At 42.4% G+C, this 26,748-nt stretch overlaps 1 protein-coding gene across 1 annotated transcript in view; it reads left to right on the top strand.

The window, feature by feature from the left end:
* The first annotated feature begins 713 nt into the window (after positions 1-713).
* Positions 714-26,748, top strand: part of KLF8 (KLF transcription factor 8) — a 37,887-nt gene continuing 11,852 nt past the window's right edge. Inside the window, exons 1-3 of the mRNA XM_054713721.1 lie at positions 714-760; positions 15,892-15,965; positions 23,143-23,707. Of these exons, the coding sequence (XP_054569696.1) occupies positions 754-760; positions 15,892-15,965; positions 23,143-23,707 (646 nt within the window). The 5' untranslated portion in view covers positions 714-753. The remainder of the gene's footprint in view (positions 761-15,891; positions 15,966-23,142; positions 23,708-26,748) is intronic.

Below are 26,748 nucleotides of genomic sequence, written 5' to 3'. Positions count from 1 at the left end.
AAGAAATGTCTCCCCAGGAGTTGGGGCCATTTTTTCGCTGAAGCCCCTGCCCTGGGCTGGGGATGCCTCTATAGGTTTCCACCAATTGTATGCATTTGCCCCTCCTTTCTTTCTCGTTAGGAAGGCGCTGGGGTGTGGGGCGGCTAAGGCTGCGGGAAAGATTCCTGCCCTGAACGGGTCCTCGCTCGTCCGCCTCAACTTTGTATTCAAGTATTGCTTTGGGATCTGGGTTGGTTTCCTTAGGTCCAACCCCGGGCCCTCTCTTCCAGGGTATGTGGAGTGCAGAGGATGGGTGGAGAGTGGGCTTGGCCGGAACTGAATTGGTGGAGGTGAAAGGGGAACCGAGGATCCTCGGCTTTGGCCACTTCGACCCAGCGAACCCACTTTATTTTTAGCCGAGGGAAAGAGCTGCATTGGCAGCAGGGGGTGAGAGTGGGGGGGGAGATTCTTTTTAGGAAGTCTGCTTTGCTGGCCCCCCGATTTGGGATTGGATGCTTGAGAGCTTTGTTTCCCTTGTTGCGAGGGTGGCCCAGCTGAGTCTGAATTGACTCCCTCTGCCCTGGCCCTCCTCCCCAGTTTCCAGCCAGGAGGAAAAGGGGAGGTTGGGGGGCCCAGCAAGAGAAGGCGAGAGCGAGTCGCTGGCAGACAGGGGCGGGTGTGAAGGAAACAGCTGTCTTGCGATCAGCTGAGAAGTATGAGCCTCGGGGAGGACGGTATGAGGTCCGGAAACATCAGGAGTCCCCAGCTAGTGACATGGGCGGTAAGTGACTCTGGGATTAGAACCCACGCACTCCCATCTTGTCTGTTGAGATTCAGCCCCAGCCCCACTTCTGTTCTTTAGGTTTTAGCGGGGGGGGGGGGAGGGGGGAGGGCATAGGTGGGTTGGGGAGGAAGGGCACAAAAACTATGTGGAACCGAATGAAACTCAAGAGAAAATGATTTTGCTGAAGGGCTGAGCAAAGAAGGGATAGGAAGGTTGGGGAGCCTCGTGGGAGAAATGAAGGGGTGGGGGGCAAGAATGGATGGCTTTGTCTAACTTAGTCCGCCCGGGCTCGGCACTCTCATTTCTCCTTAAACAGCGAGGTTTGTCTTTGACCTAACCCAGCCCAGCCAAAGTTGCAGCCAGAGCACAGAGTACAGGGTTCAGAAGGACAGCACTCTCACGTAACACCACCCCCCCTCAGCGGTAACAGGTACCCAGAGATGCTTCTAAAAAGGAAGGAGAAGGGGGAAGTGAGTTAAGGTTTGAGCGTAGGCTATTGGGGACATTGAGCTGGCGGGTGAACTCCCGGAGGCAGCCTCGGGGGAGGAGCTGCTTTGGGTGTGCCTTCTCTTTAAAGGGAGGCTGAGCTTTATTTGAGGTGGAAACCTACGCCCTGCCCTACCTAGCTCTTTAAATCGTGGCCAAGGTGGCTGGTTCCTCTGTAGGTGTAAGATTGAACCAAATTGCTGTAGCAAATCGACTTGCAGTGATTACTTGGAAGAACACACACACACACACACACACACACACTCTCTCTCTCTCTCTCTCTCTCTCTCTCTCTCTCTGTCTGTGTGTGTGTGTGTGTGTGTGTGTGTGTGTGTGTGTGTAAAATTCAATGAATTTGGAGGGAATTAAATCACAAAATAAATACAATTTATTCTTTGGAAAAATAAGTCCAAACAGATGGTCAAAGGGACAATCCTTTATTTCCTTTGGTATTATTTAGCACCTGTCTGATGTCACTCAGGCTGATAATAACTAGGCAAAGAGAATAATCTTTAAGTTTGGGTTTGAAACTAATGGAAACTATGATGGTTTGGAGCAGCAGGCATAACTGCTTTAAAACTCCTAATACCACCACTTACTTGCTGCATTACCCTGGACATTGCTTTTCTCCTTTAGAGAATGTGGATTAATAATCTTATCTCAAAAGAAGTTTGGATAGACTAAATGCCATAATGTATGTAACAGAGGCTGCCTGCTATTCCGTGTATATCTCAGTTTCACTTCCTTTTCTTACTTGGTTTGAGACTCCTCTCTGGAACACTGCTGATAGAATTCGTGCTTTGCTATCTTTAAAACACCTTCCAGGTGGGGTGAAAGGAGACCTCACAAGATTGAATTCACTTGCCCAAAGGCTGAAGTTAGAGTACGGGCTTTATTTACTTTTGGTTTAACATTGTTCCCACTGGACTTTAGCACCTCCTAGAGAAAGGGCCACTAGTCTGCCTTTCCCCTCATTCTTTGGGCAACTTAAACAGGATGATATAACCAACAGGACATTTGGACAAGAGAAACCAGTGACTCACAAATGACCTCATCCCGTTCTTCAGAAATTTTGTGGGGGGGATTCTTATATCTTCGGTGAGCTTTGAGACACAGAGAATGGACTGGGAACAGTGTCTTCAGGTTAGCTTGAAGGGCATAGGAAGAACGGAAATATAAACTTAGCAAAGGTGACACATGTATCCGAAAATCAAACCAGATAATGGCTCTATTTTCAGACCTCAGAGGAGCTCTAGGTCCCTCTGGTTTAGGCTTCCAGGATACATTGGAAAGAAATTGGGGAGAAAACACGAACTAGCTTGCTACCACCCTCTACCTCCCACCCCTGTCATTCTAGTAATGTATTTCTGAGATGAAGCCCTTATTGGTATAGCTAACTGAATTCCAATAATCAAGCCACCAGGCTTAGTCATCTTCCATCCCTCTAGGTTGCATGTGCCTAGCAGTGAGGGAGAACAACCATTTATTCTTTCTCATTCTGGCAGGGGCAGTATAGTAAATCTAGAGACCACGATTTAATAGACTTCGAATTTAACAGACAAATTTTCTGGTCTGTATGTCATATGTCAGTGGTTCTCAACCTTTCTAATGCCGCGACCCTTTAATACAGTTCCTCGTGTTGTGGTGACCCCCAACCATAAAATTATTTCCGTTGCTACTTCATAACTGTGATTTTGCTACTGTTATGAATCCTAATGTAAATATCTGTGTTTTCTGATGGTCTTAGGTGACCCTGCTAGCGGTTCTCGACCCACAGGTTGAGAACCACTGCTGTAGAGCCTAAGACCATCGGAAAACACAGATATTTACATTACGATTCATAACAGTAGCAAAATTAGTTATGAAGTGGCAACCAAAATAATTTTATGGTTGGGGGTCACCACAACATGAGGAGCTGTATTAAAGGGTCGCGGCATTAAAAAGGTTGAGAACCACTGTCATATGTGAAAATTAACACCCTGTTAATTTTAAAATACTTTTAACCAAGACTTGCTTATAATTAAATTATCAGGTTATTTTTTTGTCGTGAATTCACTGTTATTTGAAAAAAAAAATTTATTGCTTTTAGAGAGAGGAAGGGAGAGAGAGAAACATTGATGAGAGAGAAACATCAATCAACTGCCTCCTCCACGCCCCCCCACTGGGGATCGAGCTGGAAACCTGGGCATGGGCCCTGACAGGCAATCAAACCATGATCTGGTTTATGGGCTGATGCTTAACCACTGAGCCAGGCAATTCACTGTTGTTTTTTAACAAATTTTAGCGAATAGGCCATAGGTTGGAAAAAAAACACTAGTAAATTTGCCAACATAAATAAATATTACGTACCTACAACTATAGTCTACATATTTAAATCTAATTGTCACGGCTGGTAAACAATGTTCAGTGAATGATTAGCACATGATCACGCCTCATCAAGAGTGGTAATTGGTTCTGTTATCTCCTGGCATGACTTGCTTCTGCACCAGTTTTAAGGCATGCAGGGAAGATGTTCCCACATGCGCTAGGCCACATCCCAGCCATATGCATTTGTTTATTCACGGTGATGTTGAATGCAGGCATTGATTAGACCTATTCAGTATAAATTTAAAATTACTATAATGCATATAGAAAACTTTTCTGTGAAATTAAACTTTTTTTTTAAAATATATATTTTATTGATTTTTTACAGAGAGGAAGGGAGAGGGATAGAGAGCTAGAAACATCGGTGAGAGAGAATCATCGACCAGCTGCCTCCTGCACACCCCCTACCAGGGATGTGCCCGCAGCCAATGTACATGCCCTTGACCGGAATCGAACCTGGGACCTTTCAGTCCGCAGACCGACGCTCTATCCATTGAGCCAAACCGGTTTCGGCAAATTAAACTTTTTATACATACTTAACTTTAATCATACAAATGTGTGTACATAAGTAAAAACAGGTAAACTAATTTGTCAATTTGTTAGCATAGGCATTTGGAAAACCTACTTTATTATATAACAGACTTTCGGCTTTAACAGGCCCCTCCTCGTTGGTCTGTTATATCGAGGTTTTACTGTATTATTATTTGACACATTTCTATATTTACCCTTGCCTTGAGTTGGTTATAGTTTATTGTCTCACTTAAATTGATGAATAATGAGAAGATTGCCTTTGGATGTATAATTTATTTAGCAAATATGTATTGGCATACTATGTGTCAGGCACTGAGAAATTGGTTTAAAACTCATTTTGTATTTCTTTCATCTTAAATGCCTTCTTTTTGCCTCCCCATTCAAACCCCAATTGTCCTTCAAGTCCTATTACAGCCCTTTGCATGTGCATCAAACCTTCCTTATTTCCTCAACTACTTCTTAGCAATTGTACATCACTGTCTGGTCTGCTCAGTTGATAATTATCATAGGATGTGCTTACTTTCATGTACTTACTTTCATGATTTTTTCTTAAAACAGTATTGATAGATTTCCTTCATTATTAATTTCAAATTAAATGCTATTTCTATGAAAACTTCCCTGATTCTTGCTTGTAGAAACAAACTCTTTGTAGCCCTGCATTATCTGGAACCTCCGTTACACTGTTCCTTGTACTTTGTGTACATATCTAATTACATTGTCACATCATGCTCATTAGTTTATCAAAGACAATGTGAGACCTTGTTTGATTCACTTTTTGATTTTCATATAATACTGTTTTCAATTTGGGTTTTATATCTGAAGTTGGGTTTCTGATGTATTTATTATCACCAACTCAGCTTTAGCCTCTGTTTTCTCACCTCTAAGATGATATGGTAATTTATGATTACAAAGAATGTAAGTAAAACACATTGGATTCAGTTCTTGACTTCTCTTACATATTTTATAAGTGGAGGGTCTCTTCATTTTTGTTACTTTAAGTAACTTATTTAAATGTTGCTTGTGTGTTTGGAGAAGAGGAAGGTAGGTTAGTGGGACAGGAAGGTGGATTTAAATGTAACATGCTAGGTACTTTGTATAATAAACTTAAAGGTATTAACTGCACACTTATACAAAATAGGTATAATATGAACAAACCAAACTCTGGGTTTAGTAAACACTTTAAATTAAGGAGCTATAACCTAAGTCTGGAGCCAGATTCATGTATTTGATATCAATACAGGTATCAAATATCTAGCATTTTGCCATTTTTTTGTAACCTCAATCTCATCATGTCTAAAATAGAATATGTCATTACTTCTAGATTCTTCCCCCACCCCTCATTCAAGACTTTTCCTTTTCACTTCCCTGGTTCTGCAACTTACCATCATCATAATCTCTGCACTTGCCTTTTCTTGTCCATGAATTGAGAACAATAGTAGAAATTACCTCATAGGGTTGCAAGAAAGGAATAAATGTATTAATTTTTTAAAGCACTTAGAGGAATACATGACAGTATAGTAAGCAGTGGGGAAATATGGCTGTTGTGGTTCTCTTACTCCATACTCAAAATGCTAGCATTAGCCCTACCCAGTTTGGCTCAGTGGATAGAGCATTGGCCTGTGGACTGAAGGGTCCTGGGCTCAATTCTGGTCAAGGGCACATGCCCGGGTTGCAGGTTCGATCCCCAGTAGGCAGCCAATCAATTATTCTCATCATTGCTGTTTCTATCTCTCTCTGCCTCTCCCTTCCTCTCTGAAATCAGTAATAATATATATTTTTAAAATGCTCGCATTAGCTTTGCCCTCTTCCTCAGTTTCCTTATCTACTTAGTAGCCAAGGGCTCTTGTTAAAACTTTCATTTAAAAATGTATTTTAAATTGGTAATGAATTCCACAGTGCTCAAAATTAAAAATATGCAAATGTATATACAATGCAGTGTCTCCCCCCTTGAGTTATGTGTTGATTAGGAATCCTTCCATGGGCATTTTATGTATATCAAACAAATGAGTCTCTCTATATGCATATATACTCCCCATTGCCTTTTATACACAGTAACACACTCTGCATATTATTTTTCACCGTACTTTGTCTACTTAGAAATATACTTAGGAGCCCTTTCCATATATGTATGTAAAGAAATACCTCATGCTTTTGTATGACTGCATAGTTTTTTACTATATGGATACATCACAATTCATTTAAACAGTCTCCTATTGAGTGACTTTTATTATCCCCAACTCAACTTGATCATCTAGCCTTCACTCTCACTCCCTGGAGCCCTATCCATTCATCTTTCTAGCTTTGGGCGTGCTCAATGTAAGAACCGCCCCTCTACCATCTTGGCCAATGAGTAGACTCCCCAGTGCTCCCTGACTGCCTATGGTAGTGAGGGAGTTGCTGCAGGACCTGCCCTAGGGAAGCCTGGAGATGTAACAGCCCTCACTCAGCCTGCCTTCTCATCGCACAACAGCAAAAAGGCGCCACTTGGAGTCCCAGGGCACCCCTTGTTGGTTCCCTGTGTATCCAGCATCCTCTGGGCTACTCTCACCCTTCCGGCCCGCCCCTCATAAGTGGCCAGTCAGGCCTGCGCTCCAACTGACGGCTGCCTACATTTGCTCTTTTAACAGAACACAGTAAGTACTCAGGGAGTGTTGGCAATTATTGTTCTTTCATCACCATTCTGTTGTTAACCTCATGTAGAGTAGCTTCTATGCTGCTGAAGGTTTTCCCAGAGATCATCTCAAAACTACTCTCTGAAAAATATGCAGTTAAACTATCTGGCCCTGGCCAAAGAGTGTCTGGCCCTCTGACCGAAGAGTCTCAGATTCCATTCTCGGTCAAAGGTTAACTGTCAATGGCATGCACTGCAGTAGCTGGAGCACCCCCAACTTGGACGCTAGTGAGAGGCAACCAATCAATGTGTCTCTCTCACGAGGATGGTTCTCTCTCTCTCTCTCTTTCTCTCTCTCTCTCATATCTCTTTCTCTCTCTCTCCTCCCTTCCTCCCTCCCCCATACCCCTCCCTTCACTAAAAATCAGTGGAAAAAATATCCTCACTCGGATGAGGATTTAAAAAAACACTATCTGAAAACATCTGTGTACTCATTCTTTCTGTTATTTTTAAAAACTTTTACGATTTATCTTTATTGTTGAAAGTATTACATATGTCCCTTTTTCCCCATTGATCTCCTCCACCACGCCTGCTCCCCTTTCACCACCCTATTGTCTGTGTCCATGGGTTACGCATATACGCAAACAAGTTTAGTTGATCACTTCCCACCACCCTGCCCTGCCCTGCCCCGCCCCACCCCGCCCCGCCCTGCCTTCCCCCTGAGATTTCCCAGTCTGTGTCCTGCTTCCAGGCCTCTGGATCTATTTTGTTCATCAGGTTTTTAAAAATCTTTATTGTTGAAAGTTTTACATATATTATCCTTCCTTTCCCATTGTACCCCTCCAGTTTGCCACGCCCTCTGCCCCAGACCCTCACCACCCTATTGTCTGTGTCCATAGGTTATGCAAATATGCATATGAGATCTTTGGGTGATCTCCCACCCACCCTCCCCCATCTCCCCTCTGAGATTCCGCACTCTGTTCCATGCTTCCATGTCTCTGGATACACTCCATTCATCAGTTTATTTTGTTACTTAGATTCCACATGATGAGTGGGATCATGTGACACTTGTCTTTCTCTGACTGACTTATTTCACTTAGCATGATACTCTCCAGGTCCCTCCATGCTGTCTCAAAGGGTAAGAGATCCTTTTTTTACTGCTGCATAGTATTCCATTGTGTAGATGTACTACAGCTTTTTTATTTACTCATCTACTGATGGGCACTTGGGCTGTTTCCATGTCTTAGCTATTGTAAATTGTGCTGCTATGAACATAGGGGTGCATATATTCTTTCTGATCGGTGTTTCTGGTTTCTTAGGATATATTCCTAGAAGTAGGATCACTGGGACAAATGGCAGTTCCATATTTAATTTTTTGAGGAAACTCCATTCTGTTTTCATAATGGCTACATCAGTCTGCATTCCCACCAGCAGTGCACGAGGGTTCCCTTTTTTCCACATGCTCACCAGCACTTGTCATTTGTTGATGATAGCCATTCTGACAGGTGTGAGGTGATGCCTCATTGTTGTTTTAATTTGCATCTCTCTAATGATTAGTGACTTTGAGCATTTATTCATATGTCTCTTGGCTTTCTGTATGTCCTCTTTGGAGAAGTGTCTATTTAGGTCCTTTGTTGATTTTTAAATTGGATTGTTTGTCTTCCTTTTGTTAAGTTGTATGAATTCCTTATATATATTTTGGAAATTAAGCCCTTATTGTATGTATCATTGGCAAATATATTCTCCCATATAGTGGGCTCCCTTTTCATTTTGTTGATGGTTTCTTTCGCTGTGCAGCTTTTTAGTTTGATGTACTCTTATTTGTTTATTTTCTTCTTTGTTTCCCTTGCCCTAGGAGATGTATCGGCAAATATATTGCCACGAGATATAACTGAGGTTTTGCTGCCTATGGTTTCTTCTAGGATTTTTATGGTTTCACGACTTACATTTAAGTCTTTTATGCATTTAGAGTTTATTCTTGTGTATGGTGTAAGTTGCTGGTCTACTTTCATTGTGTGCATGTACTTGTCTAATTTTCCCAACACCATTTATTGAAGAGACTGTCTTGACTCCATCGTATGCTCTTGCCTCCTTTGTCAAATATTAATTGAGCTTTTGGTGTGCTCAGTGTAAGAACCTCCCCTTTTCTCCACATCCAGTGGCTTGGGTTGATCTGGGTTCTCTGTTGTGTCCCATTTATCTATATACCTTGGTTGCAGGCACATCCCCAATAGGAGGTGTGCAGGAGGCAGCTGATCAATGTTTCTCTCTCATCGATGTTTCTAACTCTCTATCCTTTTCCCTTCCTCTCTGTAAAAAATCAATAAAATATATCTATAAAAAGAAAAGAGAAAAGAAAAAAGGGTGTTAGATTTTGTCGAATGCTTTTTCTGTGTCAATTGATATGATCATGTGACTTTTGTCTCTCAGTTTGTTTATGTGATATATCACATTTATTGATTTGCGAATATTGTACCAGCCTTGCATCCCTGGAATAAGTCCCATTTGGTCATAGTGTCTGATCTTTCGAATAAATTGCTGGATTCGATTTGTTAATATTTTGTTAAGGATTTTAGCTTCTGTGTTCATCAGGGATATTGGCCTGTAATCCTCTTTCTTTGTAGTATCTTTGATTTTGGAATTAGGCTAATGCTGGCCATGTAGAAAGTGCTTAGAAGTGTGCTTTCCTCTGGGATTTTTTGGAATAGTTTCAGAAGGATAGATGTTAGTTCTTCTTTGAATGTTTGGTAAAACTCTCCTAATTTTTTTAAAAAGTATATTTTTTATTGATTTCAGAGAGGAAGGGATAGGTAGAGAGAGATAGAAACATCAATGATGAAAGAGAATAATTGATGGGCTGCCTCTTGCAAGCCCCCTACTGGGGACTGAGCCCAAAACCCAGGCATATGCCCTGACTGGGTATTGAACCGCGACCTCCTGGTTCATAGGTTGACACTCAACCACTGAGCCACACTGGCTGGACTCTAGTTGTTCTTTAATAATCTTTTTCAGATATTAAAAACACAGGTAATGTGTTTTAAAAAACTGCATACTAGTATAATCTCAAAACCCTAAAATGTTGATTTTCATTTTTTAACAGTTTCAGCATTTCTTTTAGTCAGTGGCTGAAAATGATTGATACTACTCAATATCTTTCTAAATGATTGATATGTTGTTTTTAAACTTGTTTTTCTTTTAGTAGACAGTTTTTTCTTTTCTTTTTTATTAAATTTATTGGGGTGACATTGGTTAATAAAATTATATAGGTTTCATGTGTACAATTCTATAATACATCATTTCTATATTGCATTGTGTGTTCACCACTCAAAGACAAGTCTCCTTCTGTCACCATATATTGACCCCCTGTACTCTTTATTACTTCCATACACCCCTCTTCTCCATACTGTTATCTGTGTCTGTGAGTTTTTGTTTGTTTGTTCACTTGTTGCTTTCAGTTTTCTATCCCACATCTGAGTACAATCACATGGTTCTTGACTTTTTCTGTGACATTTCACTTATCATGATATTTTCAAGCTCCATCCGTGTTGTCACAAATGGCAGTATTTAACCTTTTCTCTGGCTGAGCAGCATTCCATTGTGTATATATACCTCACCTTCTTGATCCAATCATCTATGGAAGGACACTTTGCTTATTTCCTGAGTAGACAGTGTTTTAGAAAGAAGGTTCTCATCAAATTTGCAATATTATAAAGTAGTAAGGGAGCACTGTAATTTGAGTCGGAAGATAAGGTTCTGATTTCGTCACTTCTAAACTATGTGACCTGAGCTTCCAAGTTCGTTATCTGCAAAATGGGAATGGCATATGAGAGCTATTTCCCTGCTGGAAAGCTATGTAGATGCGCATGAGGGATGGTTATTTGTGTCTGAACATATTTGTGTTGTTCACATGCTCTATCTTGTTAAGACACTAGGTACCTTCTTAGGTCTGTGTCAGGGATCCCCATGCTCTGCTTTCTTTTGAAGTTGTAGGCCTCAGTGACTCTGCTGTGCTTTCCCTCCTTAAAGGTTTAACTTCTTGATTCATCCCTAGACATTTTTTTCCTCTCAGGGCTGGCCAAAGGGTGAGATGCATTCTTATTAGCCAGCCACCTGCTCCTGTCCCTTAGAAGCACACTTTCATATATCAAGCACATCACTATGGAAAATGTGTAACAAAATAACCTTCGGAACATGGCAAATGTAATATAACATTAGCAATTTTCTGTGGTCATGGTCCTTGTAATATGATGTGTGAAGTTATGCATCTATTAGACATTGACCCCCTATGGAAGGGGTTCAATCTTCCTTTCTATCGCCTCCTATATTTCCTCTTCCAGTACCCCCTACATTAGGAGAAGGACCAGAAAGTCCGGCTTCCAGACACAGAGGCTTGAAGAGCCATTCCAGGCAGAATAGTGGTTATTATCTCAAGTAGGTTATTTGCATTTCTGAAGCTCTCCTGCCTGTGAGATTCACATCTCCATAGCTCAACACAAATACCTTAACCCCCTTTGGGTATTTCCTTACCACTTTCCTCACAGATTCTGTGCAGCTGTCTGGTTCTAGACACTTAAGAGCAGCAGCTCCAACTTTAGAGAAAAGTAAAAGGCTTTTAAATTCCTTTAAAAAAACAACAACCCTGAGCTTTCTTTAAAACCATTCTGTTGGCCCCGATTTTTTAAATTTTAGCTGGCAAAATATTAAATAAAACATTTTTAAAAGAGAAGGTTATACACATTTCTGACAGCTTTCTCTATATTCATTCCTACCAACATTTAGAGTGTTGTCCATGGTTATCTAATGGCAACTCCAATTGACTATCTTTTGGGTGAAAGTGCAGTTAGCAAAAATGGCTGAGACATTCCTGATTGTCAGCTTATGCCATTTGACTAATATACTTAATTCTTTTTTATTGATTTCAGAGAGGAAGGGGGAGGGAGGAAGAGAGAGAAACATCAATGATGAGAGAGAATCATTGATTCGCTACATCCTGAACACCCCACACTGGGGATGGAGCCTGCAACCTGAGCATGTGCCTTGACCAGAAATCGAACCTCCAGGTTCACAGGTCAACACCCAACCACTGAGCACGCCAGCCGGGCTGACTAATATCCCTTTTTAAAAAATATATTTTTATTTGTTTCAGAGGGAAAGAGAGATAGATACATCAGTGATGAGAGAGAATCATTAATTGGCTGCCTCCTGCACACCCCCTACTGGGGATTGAGCCAGCAACCCAGGCATATGCCCTTGATCGGAATTGAACCCAGGACCTTTCAGTCCACAGGCCGATACTCTATCCACTGAGTCAAACCAGCTAGGGCAAGGACTAATATACTTTTAATGCAGTTTGGACAAGAAGTATTTTTCAGACTCCTTGATTATTGCTATTTTAAATATTAATATTATTGATTATTATAGTATACTAGAGGCCAGTGCATGGATTTGTGCCCATTGAAAGTAAATTAATTAGAAGGTGGCTGGCGGGGTGGGACTGGGCGAGATGGGCTGGACACGTCCTGGAGACAACTTCCTGTGGTCCCTCTCCTGGCTGGCTGCACCTGGGGAGGCGCTGGGCTTGAAGGGCATCTGTGGAATGAGTGGAGTCCCTCCGATAGGTGGGGTCCCTCAACCTGGCCTGCGGGGATTGTGCCGAAACTGGCAGTCCGACATCCCCCCAGGGGTCCCAGTGTGTGAGAGGGCACTCTGCAAATTTGCTGTTGCTCGGCAGCTTCTGCGTCTAGTGTCTGCCCCCTGGTGGTCAGTGCATGACATAGCTACCAGTCAGAGTGTCTGCCCCCTGGTGGACATTGCACATCATAGCTACCAGTCGGATAGTCACTTTGGCTTTTATATATATGGATTGCTTTTATTTAATTTTTTTGACTACAGTTTTACATATGTCTCCTTTTTCCTCAGTTGACCCCTACCCCCCCCCCCAGCCATTCCCACCCCGGGCAAGCCCCCACTGCCCCAGTGTCTGTGTCCATTGGTTATGCTAATATGCATGCATACAAGATTGTTGTTATTAAATAACCTTCCTTATTCCTATGATCATTCATTCATTGGACATTAGCACACTACATGGAGGAGATACTCTGCTAAAAAACTGGGACACAGAGAGGAACAAGACTAGGTATCTACTGAGGAGCTCACCTGATGGTGCCTCTTTGTACAAGATACTGTAAACACTTGAACACATATTAATTTGATAAATACAACAACCCTATGAGCTGGTACTATTATTGTTCTCATTTTGCAAATGGGAAAACAGACACAGAGGTGTGGAAACACTTACCCAGAGTCTTATCATTAAGAAGTTGCAGAGTCAGGATGTGACCCTAGGCACTCAGTCCAGATCCCACTTGTTTTTACCACACTTGGGTTGCAATGTGGGAGAATGGACTAAAAGGGGAAGTGACTGGGAAAAGATGAACAGCTAGGTTTAAGAGATATTTCTTCAGTGGAATTTATTGCAGCTGACAACCAATTGGCTGGAGATGGAGAGAGAAGAGTCAAAAGTAACTGGCCCTCAGTTTTTTAGATTGAGACTGGGTTGATGGTGGTGCTATAAATTGAGATTATAAATATAAGCGGAAGAGAAGGTTTGTGAGCACACTGAGTTTATGAAAGAACTATTTGATGCCTAGGAGATACCCTTCTGGGACAGAGCTAAACATGGCCATCAACAATAATAATGGTGGTGACTTTAATAATAACTACTTATATTGAGAACTTTTCATATGCAAAGAAGTACATTTGCATTTACTAATTCATGGAATTCTCACGTTACACCTATTAAATCAGTACCATACCCCCTTTCCTTTGTAGGTGAAGAAACTGAGGTTCAATAGGGGCTAAATAGGTTATCAAAATCACTTTGCTCCCTCAACCCTGCTGTCTCGTAATCCACAGGAATTGAGGAAGACCAGATAGGAGGTGGCTCTTATCTTATAAGTTGCCCCAGATAATAATAATGAGGCCTAATTGAAGAATATGTGAATGGAGAAGAAGAATGGAATTCTCTTCACTCTCCTCCAGATTTTTCTGGCAGCTACCAAGCAAGTGCTCCTGACTTCATGGTGCCCTCCTCTGGATCATATGCGAGTTATCTGACCTAATGTTCTTTTTTTTTTTTTTTTTACTGTTGTACCTCCTTTTTCACTCCTCCTTGAAAGCGCAATAAACTACCATCTCTGGCACATCATACTTCATAGTTAATCGCATGTCAAACATCTCTCATACATAACCTGTCTAATTTTATTTTATTCTTTTCTATTCTTGTCTAACTCCTGTACTCGAGAAAACACACTTCCTCATTCTCCTTTTCTGTCACTCATCCAAAATCTTGGGAAATGTATTGAACACCTACCATGTGCCAGGCACTGTCCGAAGCCCTTGAAATACACCACTGAAAGAAACATCAAAGATGAAAATCTCTGCCTGCAAAGAGCCTACCAATCTAATGGAAAACAGTTTTCCGTATCTGACTTCTATGCTTATTCTTGACTACACATCTTCCTCCATGAACCCCACCCCCACCCCCAAAAGACTTCTCAGATGCCTTAGGACTTTGCAGAGAACAGTTTGAACATTTTAAATTCTAGACGGAGAAGTTAAAGCTTAGAAAGAAAAAGGCCTTGACAAAGATAATGGGCTGTGATTTGTAGGCATTTAACTCCCAGGTCAGTGCTCTCTGCTGCATTTGCTGACTCTCCATCTCTGGTTGACTCAGATCAAAAACTGATAACAACTTGCCTACTATAACTTCTAACACAGTAATCATGCAGAGATGATTTGGTGAATGATGGATGTACATGTGAGCAGTTCTACTCATATACTTGGAACAAAGAAAAGGAAAATCTATGTACTTTGAGATCAAATTGGTGCTATTTTATTTATTTATTTATTTATTTATTTTCACATATTCATTCTTGTTTATTGGTTTGCTTGTAATATGCTTTTTTTAAATTTCTTTATTGATTAAGGTATCACATATTTGTGACAATTGGTGCTATTTTAAATTGTCAAAATTCTGCAAACTCTTGATAGTGTCTCAGAAGTTTTCTCATAATCCCAATAGAGGATTCTTTGTCTATTATTGCCACTCAATTAGGATTTCTTTCCTCCATTCCTGACTTTTAATAAATAAAGGAATTGTGTTTCAAATTATATTTTACTTTGTGTGCGGTCGTATTATAATTTTCTATTCCTGCTAATTGTGCATTTGTTGTATATTAACTGCATTTGGCCTTAAATGGCTATTGTGAAGTGACCTGTAAATGAACATTTCCATAGGTAAGTGTATTTGATGTCCAAAGCAATTAACTGATTTATGGACAACTTTTTGAAATGCAACCAGATCATAAATGAGGAAACTAATTGTAATTGACTTGGAGACACTTAGAGAAATCTGAAATCTGACCAATTAAGTCATAACCAAGCTGCGGATTCATCTACCTTACCCTATGCTTTCCTCTCTAGTGAGATTAGACTGTAAATAGATCAAAGGAAATCTGGTAAAAGAGATGCTGGTATGTGCTTCTGGTGGGAATGAATGTGATGGTGCAGGGCAGCTGAGTGAGGCCACCAAGTATCTTTTTTTCGCAGGAGGAAAATCTATCTAACAAGGAAGTAAAAGATCGCTCATATTAACTCCACCTGGCTTGTATGTTAAAGAGAGGTAGAGAGATAAAATACCCCTTTAGAGAGAATTGATGCTGATGTGTAAACAAGTTCACTAGGGTAAATATCCATATAGGAGCATGGGACTCCTTAGAATGAGAGCTAGGCCAGGAAGGGGAGCATTCTGGAAACTCTGTAGCTATGCTGATATTCCTATGGATGTAGGGTGGGTTGGAGAGATTGGAAGAAACAGTTTCACATGCATACAGAATTTGAGGGGAGTGGGCAGCTCATATTACTGAGGACAAGCCAGGGCCATCTTGATGAACATACTATATAAATTAGAATGTTGTCCAAATGCTGACTGCTCGGTACCTAGTAAATCTTGAGAAATCATGTTGATAAAAACACAAACAGGTGTAACCAAGAATACTAGTAAATGACGTATTGTATGTGAATATAGTGGGTTAGATCCTATTTTAAAATTATCTTCCTCTTGTCTCTTTTCCAGATATGGATCAATTCATAAACAACTTGAAGGCCCAGCTTAATTCAGAAAGTGGCTCGATGCATGTATTCAAACAGGTCAGTTATCAGGAAAAAGAGATACTAATATTGTGCCATAATACTGCTAAGTGCCTCATAATCATTATCGAGCTGAAGATCATTTTTCTTGTCTATGTCTAACAACATATTGAGGACTGAGAAGGGATGAAAAAGGGAGGTTTGTAAGAAGTACCTGAATGCTCAGTCTTCACATTCAAATAGGGAGTAGATCTGGCCTTAAAGAAACAGCCTCTGGGATCAAAGCAATAGGGGCAAGATTGGTATAAAACAGCAATCATTTATCTAGCACTATTCCATATTTCAGGCACTCTGAAGATTAAATGCATTGTCTTATTTAATCTTCATAATAATTCTGTTGGGTAGTGTATTAGGGTTCTCTAGAGAAAAAAACCAACAGAATGTGTATGTCTCAATCTCTCTCTCTCTCTCTCGATATAGATATGTAAATATAAATATAATTTTGTTTTATTTATAAAGATATCTATGTATGTATGTATGTATGTATCTATCTATCTATCTATCTATCTATCTATCCATCATCTGTCTATCTACCTACCTATCCATCCATCCATCTATCTATCTAAAGAGATAGAAATATTTTAAGGAATTGGCTCTCATTATTGTGGAATCCAAAGTCTAATGGGTAGGCTGGCAGGCTGGAGAGCCAAGGCAAAGTTGAAGTTTGAGTTCAAAGGCAGTCTGCTGGAAGAATTCTTTCTTGCTTGAAGGAGGTCAGTCTGTCTATTAAGGCCTTCAAGTGGTTGGATGATGCCAACCCACATTATGAAGGGTGATCTGCTTTACTCAAAGTCTGGTGCTTTAAATATTAATCTCAAACCAAACAACCTCACTGAAATATTCAGAATAATATTTGACCAAATATCTTGGCACTGTGGCCCAGCCAAATTAACACATAAAATTAACCATCACAGATAGGTATGCTTAATGTTCCAATTTTACAGATAAGAAAATTGTGAACTTGGATGTGCCCACAGCAAGGATTCAAAGCAGATTATGGTGGTTTTTTGTTGTTGTTGTTCATCCTTACTCGAGGATATTTTTTCCATTGCTTTTCAGAGAGAGAGTGGGAGAGAGAAAAAGAGAGAGAGAAACATCAATGTGAGAAAGACATATAGATTGGCTGCCTCCCGCACATGGCCCTTTGGAGCCAGAGATTAAACATGAAACCCAGGTACATGCCCTTGACCAGGAATTGAACTCCCCACCCTTCCAAGTACGGGCCCACGGGCCCATGCTCCAACCACTGAGCAACACTGGCCAGGGCAAAACAGATTATGTTTTTTACAGCCAAGCACTCTATGTTAGATGTGGAAGTCCCATTTTGCTCATGGTTAAGTTCTAAAGTTATTGCATATGTGAAACCCAAATACAGTCAAAGTTACCCTTAAAAATCTCTAAATTGCTTACAAAATTAAGTATATAGTTTTATATATCCAGTACAGATCTTTTTTTTTACTTTTTAAAAATATATTTTTATCGATTTCAGAGAAGAAGGGAGAAGGAGAGATAGAAACATTAATGATGAGAGAGAATCATTGATCTGCTGCCTCCTTCAGGCCCCCTGTGGGAATCAAGTCCGCAATCTGGGCATGTGCCCTGATTGGGAATTTGATTTCCTGATCGGGAATTGAACTATGAACTCCTGGTTCATAGGTCCCCGTTCAACCACTGAGCCATCCCAGCTTGGCCAGATCTCTTTTTTAAAAGTCACCAGATAAAGTGTCTGGCTTATATTAGGAGTTAAATTTTATGAAAATGTTTTTAATCATTAAATGTTTTGCCCTTGGTGTACAATTGAGTTGGTGTACATATGATGCCTTGTACTGTTTTAATGATATTTGTAGCTGCGGCCATTTAGGGACTATTTGCACATCAACACTTGCTAATTGTTCCAAAACATCTGCTGTTTGGTGGTTCTTAGTCATAGTTAATACTAAAAGGAAGCTGAGCCCTGATGGACTGAAGGGCCTGGGTTCGATTCATGTCAAAGGCACGTACCTCATACCTAGATTTTTAGGCTCGATCCCTTAACTTACCGGCAACCAATTGATGTGTCTCTCTCATATCGATGTTTTCCTCTCTCTCTACCCACCTCCCTGCCTCTTTAAAAATCAATGGAAAAATATCCTCGGGTGAGGATTAAAAAAAAAAAAAAAAGGAAGCTGCGTGTAAGTGTTAGAGAAAAATCTATTGGACTTGTAATAAAAAATAGTAAAATGTTGTCAAGCATGCATAACTACCTTATTTTCAAATCTCTGTACACCTAAGTACAGTTTGAAAAATGTTTTTCAGTGTGTTGTTTAAGTATCTTAAGGTTCCAGAATTTGAAGCACTTTGAAATTGGGTCAATGTGTAGAAATTCTGGATAGTAGATGATCTAATCACTTGTGTTTTGTTTTGTTTTGTTTGTTTCTTGTCATTTCCAAGAGACCTTGGTTGTAGTACAGCAGAGGTGCTTGTGGTGCATGGCCACAGAACACTGGTCAGGCCCCAGGGGACAAAGACCCAGAGCTTGTATTCTATAACAAGACTGTGCTGGCCACATCCTCGTGGGCAGAAGCCTCCTGTTTGGTCCACTGTATGATTTGTTAATGTCATGAGGTAGGATTGATGGGTGGCTCTCTAGCTCAGTACACACATGCTGCTCCCCTTCTTCAGATTATTTTTTTAAAAATATATGTTATTGATTTTTTATTTTTTACAGAGAGGAAAGGAGAGGGATAGAGAGTTAGAAACATTAATGAGTGAGAAACATCGATCAGCTGCCTCTTGCACACTCCCTACTGGGGATGTGCCCGCAACCAAGGTACATGCCCTTGACCGGAATCGAACCTGGGTCCCTTGAGTCCGCAGGCTGACGCTCTATCCACTGAGCCAAACCGGTTAGGGCCCCTTCTTCAGATTCTTATATCACCAATGAATTGTTGCCACCTGCCCTTTGTTTCTAGTTTCTGATTATTTCCTGAAAGTACAATTTCTTGGACCAAGTGTATGAGCAGCTTTAGAGTTCATATTGTAGTATATATGTCTCCCCCCTCCAATTTATTACTCTTAACATTTTGGCATATATTCTTGCATTTTCTCTCTCTCTCTCTCTCTCTCTCTCTCTCTCTCTCTCTCTCTCTCACTCACACACACACACACACACACACACACACACCTTTGAAAGCAATTTGCATCAAGAAACTTCACCCCTAAATAATTCAGTATGCGTCCTAGCTGGTTTGGCTCAATGGATAGAGTGTCAACCTGTGGACTGAAGGGTCCCAGGTTCGATTCCGGTCAAGGGCACATGCCTGGGTTGCTGCTTGATCCCCAGTGGGGGGCATGCAGGAGGCAGCCGATCAATGATTCTCTTTCCTCATTGATGTTTCTGTTTCTTCTCTCCCTTTCCCTTCTTCTTTGAAATCAATAAAAATATATATTAAAATAATGATAATTCAGTATGCATCACCTATAAATACTGACTTTCTCCTACCTAACAACATCAACACTATTACAACCAAGAAAATTTAAGAAGTAATAGTTAATATTACTTCTGTAATATTAACTATTTGGATCAAACATTTCTAAAAGATTCTTAGTGATACCTTTTCCTATGCCATTTTTTCTGCCCGGCATGTGCTTCAGTCAGTCTGTCTGATTTACCAAATCTCACACTTTCCTTAGAGTCCGAATTCCAATTCCATTTATTTCATAAAACTTTCACTGATAACTCCAACTCTCACTAATCTCTAGTACACTTGAGCTCCTGGAATGCTAAATTACCTGTATCAGTCACTCATATGGTTCTGCTTATTACTTGTTCTCAACACCCACAGTCTATATTCTTGTGGAAAATTATACTACACTTAACCTCTTCTTATGCTTTCTGTTGTAACTTTTATTTCTCAAAATTATTGATAGTCATGATAGAGAGACTATAAGAAGTAATACTTCTTCCTGTTCTTTCTTAGAGATTCCTAGTATTCTGCCTTTTTAATCTGGGAAGAGGACTAACCAGATGAAGAGACACATGGGAAATGTGGGAAAAATGAGAGTTTATGTTGATTTGGGGATTCAGAGGACTTTAAACAGCCATTTTTTGACAACATCCTCTCCCTATCCTCCCTCATCCCCACCACCAACAGGGTTCTACTGCTCCGTTACCTGAATGGAGTGTATCCACCCATGAGGGAAAAATCACAGAGTCATGTCTTAGAGAAGCAAATTGAAGCAATATTTGGACTCCGAACAATGCCTGAGTTGAGATGCGGGATTGTAAATGAAAAAAATCAAGAGTGCCATAGCCTAGCAGAGGGAGAAAGCAGATGGCAGCCTGACTAAATTACATAGATGAAACATGGATGCTTCTTTGTGCCCTTTTAAAAGTATTTTTATTGATTTCAGAGAGGAAGGGAGAAGGAGAGAGAGGAACATCAATGATCAGAAAGAATCATTGATCAGTTGCTCCTGTACACCCCCATACTGGGGATCAGATATGCCCTGACTGGAAATAGAACCGTGACTTCCTGGTTCATAGGTCGATGCTCAACCACTGAGCCATGCTGGCTGGGCTCCATTTTCTTTTTTTGAAACCCCTCATTTATATGTCTGCTGCATCGCTTACTATGGTATGACTTATAAACTACTCACATCATTCTATCATTATAGTTAGTATATTAGTACTTTTGGTTATACCTCATCCATGTGTGCCCTCGCTAGACTTAGCCCAGTATTTATAGTGGACTAGAGGCCTGGTGCATGAAAATTCATGTACTGGAGGGGGGGTCCCTCAGCCCAGCCTGCTCCCTCTCACAGTCTGGGAGCCCTCAGGGGCGGGAGGCGACCCAGCGATCAGGGGAAGGCAATGCCTCATCACACCTCTGCTGCTGCCATTGCCGGTAGCGCAAGCCTTGGCCGGCTCTGGTTACCTGAGCCTCGGGCGTCCCTGGGCAGCTGGGCAGCTGCCATCCGAGGCTTGCCTGTGCCTCAGGCCGGCCCTGGGAAGCTGGGGGGCTGAGGGGACTGGGGGACTCCAGAGGCAGGGCGAAGGGGACTGGGCACCGCCATCTTGTGGCTGTGGGTGCCACCATCTTTGAAGGCGTGGCAACAATTACCATAGTTCCTCCTTATTGGCTGGGGGTGCTGCCATCTTTGAGGGCGGGACAGTCAATTAGCATATTCCCTCCTTATTGGCTGTGGGTGCCACCATCTTTGAGGGTAGGTCAGTCAATTAGCATATTCCCTCCTTATTTGCTGTGGGCGCCGTCATCTTTGAGGGCGGGGCAGTCAAGTAGCATATTTTCTCCTTATTGGCTGTGGGCACTGCCATCTTTGAGGGCAGGGCAGTCAAGTAGCATATTCCCTCCTTATTGGCTGTGGGCGCCGTCATCTTTGAGGGCAGGGCAGTCAATTAACATATTCCCTCCTTATTGGCTGTGAGAGCCGCCATCTTTGAGGGCAGGGCAGTCAAGTAGCATATTCCCTCCTTATTGGCTGTGGGTGCCGCCATCTTTGAGCGAAGGTCAGTCAATTAGCATATTCCCTCCTTATTGGCTGTTGGCGCCACCATCTTTGAGGGCGGGGCAATCGATTAGCATATTTCCTCCTTATTGGCTGTGGGTGCCACCATCTTTGAGGGCAGGGCAGTCAAGTAGCATATTTTCTCCTTATTGGCTGTGGGCACCACCATCTTTGCGACGGCATGAGGGTAAATTAGCATATTCCCTCTTTATTAAATAGGACTAGAGGCCTGGTGCACGAAATTCGTGCAGAGAGGGGGGGTTGTCCCTCAGCCCAGCCTGTACCCTCTCCAATATGGGACCCCTCGAGGGATGTCCGACTGTCCATTTAGGCCCGATCCCGGTGGGCAGTCAGATCCCTAAGCGGGCAGTCGGACATCCCTCTCACAATCCAGGACTGCTGGCTCCCAACTGCTTGCCTGCCTTCCTTCCTGATTGCCCCTAACCACTTCTGCCTGCCAGCCTGATCACCCCCTAACCACTCTGCTGCCAGCCTGTTTGCCCCCAACTTCCCTCCTCTGCCGGCCTGGTCACCCCTAACTGCCCTCTCCTGCAGGGTTGATCACCTCCAACTGCCCTCCCTTGCAAGCCTGGTCCCTCCCAACTGCCCTCCCTTGCAGGCCGGGTCCCTCCCAACTGCCCTCCCCTGCTGGCCATCTTGTGGTGGCCATCTTGTGTCCACATGGGGGCAGGATCTTTGACCACATGGGGGCAGCTATATTGTGTGTTGCAGTGATGATCAATCTGCATATTACTCTTTTATTAGATAGGATAGAGGCCTGGTACAGGGATGGGGGCCAGCTGGTTTGCCCTGAAGGGTGTCCCGGATCATGGTGGGGTACCCTGGGGGCGTGGGGCGGCCTGAGCGAGAGGCCTGTGGTGATTTGCAGGCTGGCCACGCCCCTGGTGACCCAAGCAGAGGCCCTGGTATCTGGAATTTATTTACCTTCTACAATTGAAACTTTGTAGTCTGGAGCAGAGCCAAGCCTGGGGCTCCCTCCGAGGCCCGCAGCCATTTATGTTGGGATTATAATTGAAACTTTGTTGCCTTAAGCAGGTGGGCCTGGCCAGGGTGTGCGGAAAGCTTTGCTTCCCCTGTTGCTGGGAGCAACCCTGGCCTGCTCTCTCAAGCTCCGTTCTGCCGCCATTTCTGTTTGAATTTGTTTACCTTCTATAATTGAAACTTTGTAGCTTGAGTGGAGGCTTAGGCCTGGCAAGGGCAGGCAGAAAGCTTGGCTTCCTCTGTTACCTAGGAAACTTGCTCTCTGTGCTGTAGCCATCTTGGTTTGGGTTAATTTGCATACTTGCTCTGATTGGATGGTGGGCGTGGCTTGTGGGTGTGTTGGAGATATGGTCAATTTGCATATTTGTCTATTATTAGGTAGGATAGTTAGGAAGTGTTGACTTTAATTAATCTTGCAGAATTATTATAAAGATTATTATAAAACAATTTGTATCAATTGCCTGATACAGTGCCTACTACCAATCCTCAGGAAAGTGTCCCTTCTTTTTCCCTCTTTAATGTACTCCTGCCTCATTTCTTTCAACTCCTTATATATTCTGTTCATGAGAAGAGAATGGAGATATCTTCCTTTCATTGCTCGCATGTCTCTTCAGGGCACTAGCACTGACTGTTTTGCATCTCTCATTTGTTTATTAATTTATTTCAGGTCACTGGCTCTGTTCAAATCAGAGATCCCCCAAAGACAGCAGGCAGAAGTAATATGACATCTCTACCATTTCTGGATGCCAACCCCATGGAGAACCCAGCACTGTTTAATGACATCAAGATCGAGCCCCCAGAAGAACTTCTGGCCAATGATTTCAGCCTGCCCCAGGTGGAACCAGTCGACCTCTCCCTTCACAAGCCCAAGGCTCCTCTCCAGCCTGCCAGCATGCTGCAAGCGCCAGTCCGTCCTCCCAAGCCACAGCCTGCTCCCCAGACTCCTGTAGTGTCCCCTTCGACATCTGATGCAGGCACTTTAGCAAACATCCCTACCGTTCTGACTCCAGGCTCTATTCTGGCCTCCTCTCAGGGCACTGGTGGCCAGCAGATCTTCCATGTGATTCACACCATCCCCTCAGTCGGTCTGCCAAATAAAATGAGTGCCCTGAAGACCATCCCAGTAGTGGTACAACCGCTGCCCATGGTGTATACTGCTTTGCCTGCAGATGGGAACCCTGCAGCCATTACAGTCCCACTCATTGGAGGAGATGGCAAAAATGCCGGATCAGGTGAGCATCATTGTGTCCCTTTCCTTAGCTTCACCTCCATCAATCTATTCTCTCATTTATTTATTGACATTATTACAGATGTCCCCAATTTTCCCTATCTTTGCCTCCCTCCACCCAGACCCCACCCCACCCTAGGCCTTCTCCACACTATTGTCTGTGTACATGGGCTATGCATATATGTATATGTATTCTTTGGTTAATCTCTTCTTCCCACCCCCTGCTCTGAGATCTGTCAGTCTGTTCCATGCTTCTATGTCTCTGGACCTATTTTGTTCATCAGTTTATTATATTTATTAGATTCCACATATGAGTAAGATCATGTGATACTCATCTTTCTCTGACTGGTTTATAGAGCTTAGCATAATATTCTCCAGGTCCCTCCATGCTGTTGCAAAGGGTAAGAGATCCTTTTTTTTACAGCCTCATAGTATTCCATTGTATAGATGTACTACAGCTTCTTTATTAAAATCTTTATTGTTGAAAGGATTACATAGATTCTCTTTTCTTCCTATTAGCCTCATCCGTCCCGGTCCCATCCTCCTCCCCCTACTAGGTCCTCACCCCATTGTCTGTGTCCATGGGTCATGTATATATGCATACAAGTTCATTGGTTGATGTCTGTACCACAGTTATTTTTATCCACTCATCTACTGATGGGCACTTTGGCTGTTTCCATATCTTAGTTACTGTCATCTATTCTCTTTTTGAGTTGTCCTATCTCCTGTATCTTTTTACCCCCTCCAATTTTCCTGGCACACAGCTTCAAGCACAATCTTTCATACACACTGTTTTTATCATGTCTTTTCAATGCTTAAGAATGTACAGTGGCTCTCTTTTGTTTAGCCCATGCTTCTCAAACTGGGGTATGCATATCCTTGAGTAAAATACTATAAATCTTCCTGGAACCTATATATTATTTGAGAGTTCAGTAATTTAAAACATTTTATATTTTAAAAATATGATTTTATCCTATATAATAATAGACAAATATGCAAATTGACCATACCTCTGACACAAGCCACACCCACAAGGCACGCCCACCATCCAATCAGAGCGAGCATGCAAATTAACCCAAACCAAGATGGCTACAGCCACAGAGAGCAAGGTTTCCTAGGTAACAGAGGAAGCCAAGCTTTCTGCCAGCCATTGCAGGCCTAAGCCTCCACTCAAGCTACAAAGTTTCAATTATAGAAGGTAAACAAATTCAAACAAATGGTGACAGAATGGAGCTTGAGAGAGCAGGCCAGGGTTGCCGCCGGCAACAGGGGAAGCAAAGCTTTCCACACACCCTGGCCGGGCCCATCCGCTTAAGGCAACAAAGTTTCAATTATAACCCCAACACAGATGGCTTCGGGCCTCGGAGGGAGCCCCAGGCTTAGCTCTGCTCCAGGCTACAAAGTTTCAATTGTAGAAGGAAAATAAATTCCAGATACCAGGGCCTCCACTTTTGTTGCCAGGGGGCGTGGCCGGCCTGCAAACCACCACAGGCCCCTCGCTCAGGCCGCCCCATGCCCCAAGGGTACCCCACCCTGATCAGGGACACCCTTCAGGGCAAACCAGCTGGCCCCCACCCCTGTACCAGGCCTCTATCCTATCTAATAAAAGAGTACTATGCAGATTGATCATCACTGCAACACACAATATAGCTGCCCCCATGTGGTCAAAGATCCTGCCCCCATGTGGACACAGGATCGCCACCACAGCAGCAGGAGAGGGCAGTTGGGAGGCACCTGGCCTGCAAGGGAGGGCAGTTGAGAGGGACCAAGCCTGCAAGGGAGGGCAGTTGGAGGTGATCAACCCTGCAGGAGAGGGCAGTTAGGGGGCACCAGGCCAGCAGAGGAGGGAAGTTGGGGGCAAACAGGCTGGCAGCAGAGTGGTTAGGGGGTGTTAGGCTGGCAGGCAGAAGCGGTTAGGGGCAATCAGGAAGGCAGGCAGGCAAGCAGTTGGGAGCCAGCAGTCCTGGATTGTGAACGGGCAGTCAGACATCCCTTGAGGGGTCCCAGATTGGAGAGGGTACAGGCTGGGCTGAAGGACAATCCCCCTCTGTGCACGAATTTCGTGCACCGGGCCTCTAGTTAAAGATAAAAATGTAAAATTTGAATAACATTTTAAGATAAAACACAAACTTCAAAAATAGTTTTACGCTTACTAGGCTTGGGATTTTTCAGGAGAGTGTTTTTATCCTTCTATGCCATTAGGAATGCTTTGGCAGACAAATTGATGATGTTTCTAGGCCTACATTCTTAGCCAGACTTAGCTCCTGCTAGGCTCCTAACACTATTTTTTTCCCCTGCAGGTAGAAGTCTCCTTTGAAATATTGCCATTTCCTTATGTTCCTCCTCATTTTAGTATCTGTCACCTTCCATTTTACTTTTTACTCACCTGTATCACAGTATATGGGCATTCTTCCTAACTGAATTGTAAATTTCTAAGGACAAAACTGTGTTTTATTTCTCTTCTGGTGTCTTCAGAGAACCTAACACAGTGGTAGATGATAGGTGTCTCACAAAAAATAATTTGATGAGCCCTGATTGGTTTGGCTGTGGATAAGAGTGTTGGCCTTTGGACTTAAGGGTCCCAGGTTTTATTCTGGTCAAGGGCACATGCCTGGGTTGTGGGTTTGATCCCATTGTGGGGCATGCAGGAGGCAGCCAACCAACAGTTCTCTCTCATTGTTGATGATTTTATCTCTCTCTTCCTCTGCCTTCCTCTCTGAAATCAATAAAAATATATTTTTTAAAATTTGATGAATGAACTTGGACATTTGTCCGGAAGAGAGTTCATCTACTATAATCTTTCCTTCTGCTTAATTTTTAAAATAAGTTCAGAATTCAAAAAGGTATAAAGTAAGTCTCCCTTTCAACACTTTCTAAGTGTTTTCAACCTTTGAAATCTAATGCCTTGTGATTGTTGCATCACTAAATGTAGGATGCTGAAAAACAACATACCAAGTATCAAATTGCTGAGACTCTGCAATGTTCTTTTGAATAAAAATGCCATCATTGACCAGAGGTTAACTTTGCTAATGTAAGTATTCTTAA

Source organism: Eptesicus fuscus, chromosome 1, assembly GCF_027574615.1.
Source record: "Eptesicus fuscus isolate TK198812 chromosome 1, DD_ASM_mEF_20220401, whole genome shotgun sequence".
In the NCBI taxonomy this organism is placed as follows: domain Eukaryota; kingdom Metazoa; phylum Chordata; class Mammalia; order Chiroptera; family Vespertilionidae; genus Eptesicus; species Eptesicus fuscus.
This window is presented reverse-complemented; position numbering and strand designations above follow the sequence as displayed.